Source organism: Gigantopelta aegis, chromosome 1 (assembly GCF_016097555.1).
Source record: "Gigantopelta aegis isolate Gae_Host chromosome 1, Gae_host_genome, whole genome shotgun sequence".
NCBI classification, from domain to species: domain Eukaryota; kingdom Metazoa; phylum Mollusca; class Gastropoda; order Neomphalida; family Peltospiridae; genus Gigantopelta; species Gigantopelta aegis.
The window spans coordinates 11,392,210-11,400,358 of NC_054699.1; the positions used below are offsets into that span (position 1 = coordinate 11,392,210).

Here is an 8,149-nt window from a genome sequence, read left to right on the forward strand (position 1 = left end):
TAGTTACATTATCATCCAATAAGAGTGAATACATATTAATTGAGGTGTTTTAAATAGACAGTAAAAAAAATATCAATATTATTAACGATGATTAATATAAAACATATGAAATTATAGCACATACATTAAATGGTGCTGACAATGTGATGGTCATGATAGCGATTTATTTCTGTGTATATATATTTAACATATCAATGTTTTTAAATATTATACAACTTTGTTATAGATGTTCTCAAAGGACCGTATTGCAGTGTTATCAAAAGTTGCATGTGTTGAAATAATATTTTTTTTATCATAATATTTACAATGATTAATACAAAAAAGATGACTCTCGGGCTCAGACATTAAACGATGATACTTAAATAATAATGACGATTTACTTCTCTGTGTGTGTGTGTGTATATATATATATATAACATATCAATGTTTTTAAATATTATACATCTTTATCATAGAGGTTCTCAGATATTCTAATTGCAGTTTTATCATATAGGTTCTCAGATATTCTAATGGCAGTTTTATCATATAGGTTCTCAGATATTCTAATTCCAGTTTTATCATAGAGGTTCTCAGATGTTCTAATTGCAGTTTTATCATAGAAGTTCTCAAATATTCTAATTGCAGTTTTATCATAGAGGTGCTCAGATATTCTAATTGCAATTGTGTCGTATAGGTTCTCAGATATTCTAATTGCAGTTTTATCATAGAGGTTCTCAGATATTCTAATTGCAGTTTTATCATATAGGTTCTCAGATATTTTAATTGCAGTTTTGTCGAGTGTTTCATATTCATCGGATCGAGCACCTCTTTCTGAGTTGACACATTCACACTCGTTTAACCGATCTTGTCGAATCTGCTGGATATTGTCTTGACCACCCAACTCTGCTGAGTTAACATAAGTAGCCGCTCCATGCGAAACTCTCGGGGTGGGCATGTTCTAGGTTGAAGACTGGAATCATTGTTTTGTGCTTCTACATTATAATATTCTTTATCAACTACGTTGTTCATTTGCTTGTCGATTCCCTTGGAAGTGTGGTTGTCATCACATCGTTGTTTCAACTTTTGACGTGTAATATGCCTACAATACATATTCGCTATTTGAATTTGCTATTGGAATCATTGTACTGTGGTTCCGCATTTTCATATTCTTCATCAACTATGTTGTTCATTTGCATGATGATTCCCTTGGAAGTGTGTCGGTCATTACATCTTTGTTTCAACTTTTGATGTCTAATATGCCTAGAATAGACATTCCTTATTTAAATTTAAAGTTAATTAGCATGCAATCGAATGATTTTAACATATCACTAAAACTAAAACATATACAAACAAAACTATTACACACATGCATTGAATGAATGAATGAATAAAAGACTGAATGTTTGAAAACACCATAGCATTGTGTCTCACAAAGATAGGTATATGAATAGGATTAAGTTAAGAAATCAAACTTACATAATTATCACATATGCACATATAATTGTTTCACAGATACCTATGCAGACATAGCAATACTGAATTCTAATCAGTACCGACCTCACGATTGTATAATATTATATTATTATAATATTAATCCACCAGCCTTAAGGCTGGGTTCTCTCCGGGGTGTCTACGGGTGTTACTGTGGTGAGGGTTACACTGACTATACCGACATCTCTCTCACTAACCACTAACACTGTCCTGGACAAACAACCCCGATAGCTATAGAAGTTAAAATAACAAATAATCTAATCAACAAAAAATGAACTATATCCATCTGGAATTTAATAAATGCAAAGTGAGCATCTAATATATACTTTTATCCTGTAGTTACTTCATACAGTGTGTAGTTATGATGCCTAGATCAATTCGTATATTTCGATTACTGACAAAAATCATAGGTCTCATTTATTTTAGACTAGATGTTTAACTCTTTAAATCATGTATGTCAGTGCTGTATATACAAATGTTTTGTCACGATAAAGGTTCAAAGACAGCCATACTATTCAATGAAAAAAAACCCCAACAAACACACGATCGAAATTGATTGTTCTGTGACCTATAGGTCAATCAGAAACTGATTATAGTCTATGACGCGTAAGTTAGCTACAAGTGTAAGGGTTGTAAATAAGTTAAGTTGAAAACAAAAACGTTTAAATTTGTTTAACACTGGTTTTTGAGGATATATAAGAAATATAATAATACCTTCGTGTCAGCTAGATACCATTTATATTATCTTGTTTAAAAACGTATCCAACTTGTTTTCGCTCGTTAGATACCTACTAAAACAACTCGTTGTTAGATAAATGATATCTAAAGGTCACTCATATATTATCTATGTATATAACGTTTTGAACTCTATTCTTACAATAAGACAATGCGTGATACTGCAGCATGTGAAATGAAGAGTATCCCAGCTATAACGGATAAAGCCGTCACTGCGGCATCACTGTCTCTTTGGATATCAGAAATAACTAAAACGAGAGGGAGAACAAAAGAAAAAAAAAATTACGTATTCAACAAAAGTAAAAACGCGTGCATATGAGCCTTTAATTATCTAAGACTTTCAAAATCGTATCTCTACTCACGGCAGATTCAAAAGATGTTGATGTTTTGATAATGTTCATGACTACCGTCATAATTTAGTTACATATTTAGTCGATAGGAAGACTGCCACATAACACATTTCCCACTTTGCTTGCAGTAGGAGTGTCACCCCAAGACATTGATTGATAACCATAAACCTGTACAAGACAGAGCTCACTGGGTAGTTAAGCATATGTCATAGCATGCACTCAGGTATGATAGTATCTGGTAGGAACGCAGCTTACAGTGGTCAACTTCATTGCTGTACAGGGTTTTACAAACATAACAACAATACTGCATACAAGATCAAAATGTGATACAACACCAGCTGTCATTGTAACCGGCAAGGTTTCATGTTTGTGAACTAACTGTCTGGCATACATTTAGGAAGCATTCAAAAGCTGTTGACGTTTATAACACTGATAAAAGAATGCCTATACCAGATTGATAGTTATGACACTGTTTGAAATCAATCGGCATATAATGGACATCCCCAAAATGTCTCAACAGTTGTGGCATGTAGACACCACAGCTGGACTATTGCTACATTTGAATTTCTGCTTACCTATACGTTTACTATTGTTTAATAACCTAGCATTGTCTGTTTTAAATATGTTTCTGTATAGAGTGTACAACATCAGAACCGTACGGACCCTCCCCCCCCCCCCCCCCCCCCCCCCGCTCACAGGCCCTCATTCGAAGACTCGAACGTCCTTGTCCTTCTCTGTATAAATAATTATAATCTTACCAGGGATTGTTGCCCCGGAGCTTGATATTGTTCCTACTCTGCCTAGTAGAGCTATTCACTTGAGAAGGTTTTACGTTGTAATTAATGATAGTACAATCTACTAAAGAGATATATTTACATACGTCCTTCTGTACAACCAGTATATGGCTGAGTAAACCTAGCAACACATCCACCAAGACAAGATCAAGGCAGACGATCACATTTTTGTCTTTGTAATTATCACAAGCCTGATTAAAGTTCTCCCCATGTTTTCCCACAACGCAATTATGTGTGAAAAAGAAATACATTATGCATTATTGTCCTTTTATTTTATTTTATTAACATGCATACATGTTTAGGACATACAGAATCGAGTGTTTGGGGTGGTGGAAGTGAGGACAGCCACCTATGCCTAAGTTTGAAGATAATGGATTTCCTCCCTTTTGAAAATTAAATACAAGTATATAATATATTATAAGCAATTAAAACCAAAAGTCTTTGTCTAAAACCATCCACTTTAAACAAAAAAAAACCCCCACACAACACACAGTTAAAACTCGACGTTCCGTCTATATAATACAGACTTTTTCAAGAGGAAAGTATAAGTAATTGTGATAGATAAAATAAGCAATATAATGACAATAAAGAATAATGTGTCACACATGTCTCTTTGCAGCTTTTTCCAAACTGTCCCTAAATACATGCTGAAAGAATATCCTGATGTGTCCTGTCATCAAAGTGCATATGAATACTATTTGTTGATTTTCGAAATGAATAACTTGTGCAGCGGCATTCGCATCTCTCTCTCTCTTCTTCTGCCTCTGTGTGTCTGTCTGTTTGTCTGTCTGTTAGTCTGTCTGTCTCTGTCTCTCTGTCTGTCTCTCTGTCTCTCTCTGTCTCTCTCTCTGTCTGTCTGTCTGTCTGTCTGTCTGTCTCTCTCTCTCTCTCTCTCTCTCTCTCTCTCTCTCTCTCTCTCTCTCTCTCTCTCTCTCTCTCTCTCTCTCTCTCTCTCTCTCTCTCTCTCTCTCTTCGTCTAATAATAATTTGATTTCCTATACATAGAGCAAGCATACGCGTAAAAAATACCAAGTGGGCTGTTAGAGTGTTTGAACAGTGGAGAAAACATCGGATGGGACATAATTTACCAGAACTTAAAAACATTTCCACTGATGACGTAAACACATGGCTAAGCACAATCCACCCAAAACATTGTATATGATTATGGCTTGCCTTTTGCGAAGCATGACACAACGTGACCGTTACATACACTTTTTGGATGTGAAACAAAACGACTGCTCTCCTTTCCGTACAGTACTTAGTGCACAGATGAGCAAACTTACCAAGCAGGAACTGGGGTTCAGTGCAAGACAAGGAGAACCGTTGACGGAAGATAGCGAAATAATGATGTGGGGAAAGGGTGTTTATAGTGACAGTTGTGCCCAAAGTTTTTTGAACACTATCGTTTTTTACAACTGTAAACGTTTTGGATTAAGTGCTTGCGACGAACATCGAGAACTGGAAACAAAACAGATAACGGTGGGGAGTGACCAGCAGGTTTCGTTTGTAGAGTTTCAAGGCAACTGTTCCAAAACCTTCAACGGCGGTCATGGGCATCGCTCTGTGCAAGCTAAACGCATCCGTAATTATACTAGTAATGACTTACGTGAACTTTACCAATTGTACCTGTCAAAAGTTGAAAAAGAAGAACCTTTTTATCGGCGACCGCTGGCACCTAGAGCTATTCGATACTGCACGCAAGTCCTTGGAGTAAACAAGTTACGATCGTTGAAGTCAATTGTATAAACCATTCAGGTAAGCGTACCTGTGCAACACGACTCTATGCAGCCGAAATAGAAGAGGACGAGACAATGCGAATTACCGGCCACCGTTCGCTGGACGCAGTTCGAAGTCCTCATTCCAGTCCAAATTACAATCCATCCTTTCCCTCTGTCATTCTAATTTAAGCCACTGAATCTCACCCACTAAATGTTTAATTGTTCTAGTGAAAAGCGCTAGAGATCTGTCTTGTTTCTGTACAACGTGGTATAGCAAAAGCCGTAGGTTGTACGTTCCTGTCTATGGGGTGATATATATATAGATATATATATATATATATATATATATATATATATATATATATATATATATATATATATATATATAGATCTTCCTTCCAATAGGAAAGAGTAGCCCATTGCGTGGCGACAGCGGGTTTCCTGTCTGATTATCTATGTGACCCGTAACGATGTATCTGATGCCATATAATCGTAATTAAAATGAGTTGAGTGTCGTTAAATATAATATTGTTTTCCTTCCTCTACAACAGCGAGCAAAAGTATTTGTCCACATCGAGTTCACATCAGCTTATAATCAATCTGGGAGATGTTCGGAAAGGAAATAAAGGATATTTTACACCTAACATAATTGACACTGTGCAGATAGAGAGCGAGAGAGAGAGAGAGAGAGAGAGAGAGAGAGAGAGAGAGAGAGAGAGAGAGAGAGAGAGAGAGAGAGAGAGAGAGAGAGAGAGAGAGAGAGAGAGGAGAGGGAGATTAAAAGGATATATAAATACCATGTCTTTCTAATTATAATCGTTCGTGAAGGAAAATATAATTAATTTTAAATTTATGTTACAGTGTACAAAATGAACTAAACATAGTAGACACACTAAACAATATATTTCAATAATTAAACTAATATGTTCACACAATCGACAAATATCAAAGTTTTAAAAAATCGCCGTCATTACATATATGGACGTCCAATACAGCACAAATCCCCTTTTGGGGCACCTTGTTGGCCGTGAGGTGCATCCCGTAATGCTGGATGATGGGATCCTGGTGGTTGAGTTGGGGGCATATCTGCGGGTATGTTTTCTGGCAACACACCACTTTGGCCTGGAGTTCAGCCAGACGGGTGGTCAGGAAGGCCCGACCTGATTAATCGGCTGGTCATGCCAAGCTCTAGAGCAAACAACCTTTGTTTTGTTTATATAGCCAAGAAAAAACATTGTTTTAATTACCTTTTGTATTTGTTGCTCTTAGTGCGGTGGCTAGGGTCAATCAGGTGATTAATTTTTTCTTGCCTGAGTATATCAACCATGTATCCCTGGCATGAGTGCCTGCTGGTTATCCGCAGCATCATGTCCCCTTGTTGGACTCCGTGGTGGGTGGGGGCATGGTTGATGAACCATTTGATTTCTAATATGGATATTAACCAATCTCAATCTTTTGATGGGACCCTGAAAAGGGTCCACACCGAAGTTTCAGATTCTTCATCATCTGATGAAGAATCTAAGTCTTTGAATGTTAAGAAATCCAAAGTGATTTCTTTGAAAACCTGGCCAAGGTTTCTCGTCATCGGTTCTTCCGATGAAGGGGCCTTGAAAAAACTGTCGCCCTTTGCAATTCAGAAAGGGCTCGAAGGCTTGGCCGGAGAGCCCAAAACTGTCAAGAAATTGAGGAATGGCTCATTGTTGGTTGAATGTTCAACAGAGAGTCATTCCAGAAATCTTCTTAAATCTAAAATGATATGCAACATTTCTATCATTGTGAGTCCTCACGCTACTCTAAATTCATCTAAAGGAGTAGTTCGATCTCGGGATTTGGAAGGAGTTAGTGAGGATGAGATTTGCGAAAATCTCTCTTCACAAGGGGTTACATCAGTCAAGCGGATTAAGGTTCGTCGGAATAATGAACTTGTGCCGACAAACACCTTGATCCTGTCATTCAATGTGCCTACACTTCCATCTTCAGTTAAAGCAGGTTACCTGAATATACCAGTTGTACCTTACATCCCCAACCCTTTACGGTGTTTCAAATGTCAAAAGTTTGGACACGGACAGAATACATGTCGCAACAGATTGACATGTGCTCGTTGTGGTCAGTTTGACCATGATAGCAAGACATGTCAGAATGATATGATATGTACCAATTGTAAAGGGAAACACTTTGCGTACTCGCGAGAGTGCCCAAAGTGGAAAGTGGAAAAACAGGTGCAGCAGGTCAAGGTAGAAAAGCGCCTGACTTTCATTGATGCTAGAAAACTTGTAGAGTCTTCGACAAATGTGGTATTAGGTAAATCATATGCCACGGCTGTCAAGGTTTCTACAACGAGTATAGCTACTCAAACTGATTTAACTTGGCCCAACAGTGAGGATACATTTAAGAAGATTTCTCATCCAAAAGATGTCAAAAAACAGACTGTTCATAAACAAGTTTCAACATCTACTCAAGTGTCTTTGGATTCTAGGAATCCATCAAGAGGCTCATCGCCTGGGGAGCCAGGTCCCAGTAAGCCTCCGTCAAGAAAAGACACCAAAAAGCAGCATAAGGATTCTTCTTCAGGACGACTGAAGAAAGCTGAAAAAAAGTTGGTTTCGACCAACAATCCATTTGAAGCTTTGGCTGATGTGGATGATCAAATGGATATAGTGCCAGATGACCGTCCACACCCACAGAGATCTCATAAGCCAAAGATAACTCCTGTACTTCCCCCTAATGACTAATTCAGTCATTCAGTGGAACTGCCGTGGGCTTAGGCCCAATTTTGATGAATTAAGTCTTTTAATTCAAAAACATAATCCTCTTGCAGTGTGTCTTCAGGAAACGTTCTTGAAGGACACTGATCATATTACCATGAGAGGATTTAACCTCTATCATAAGTTTCATGAAACTGAAAATAGAGCATCTGGGGGTGTTTCCATTCTTGTTAATGAAAACATTCCTCAGAGTATAGTAGCTTTAACTACAAATTTACAAGCTGTGGCTGTAAAGGTCACGGCTCATAAAACTATAACTCTGTGTTCAGTTTATTTACCTCCTCGAAACCATTTTAATTTTAATTCTAGAGATCTTC

At 37.4% G+C, this 8,149-nt stretch overlaps 1 protein-coding gene across 1 annotated transcript; it reads left to right on the top strand.

The window, feature by feature from the left end:
• The first annotated feature begins 6,497 nt into the window (after nucleotides 1–6,497).
• LOC121375302 lies at nucleotides 6,498–7,799 on the top strand. Its single transcript, XM_041503091.1, has one exon. The coding sequence runs from the start codon at nucleotides 6,498–6,500 to the stop codon at nucleotides 7,797–7,799; it is 1,302 nt and encodes a 433-aa protein (XP_041359025.1).
• The last annotated feature ends 350 nt before the right edge of the window (nucleotides 7,800–8,149 follow it).

What these genes read in the sequence shown, in the direction of transcription:
- LOC121375302 (XM_041503091.1), top strand. Translation starts at nt 6,498, where the DNA reads ATGGATATTAACCAATCTCAATCTTTTGATGGGACCCTGAAAAGGGTC.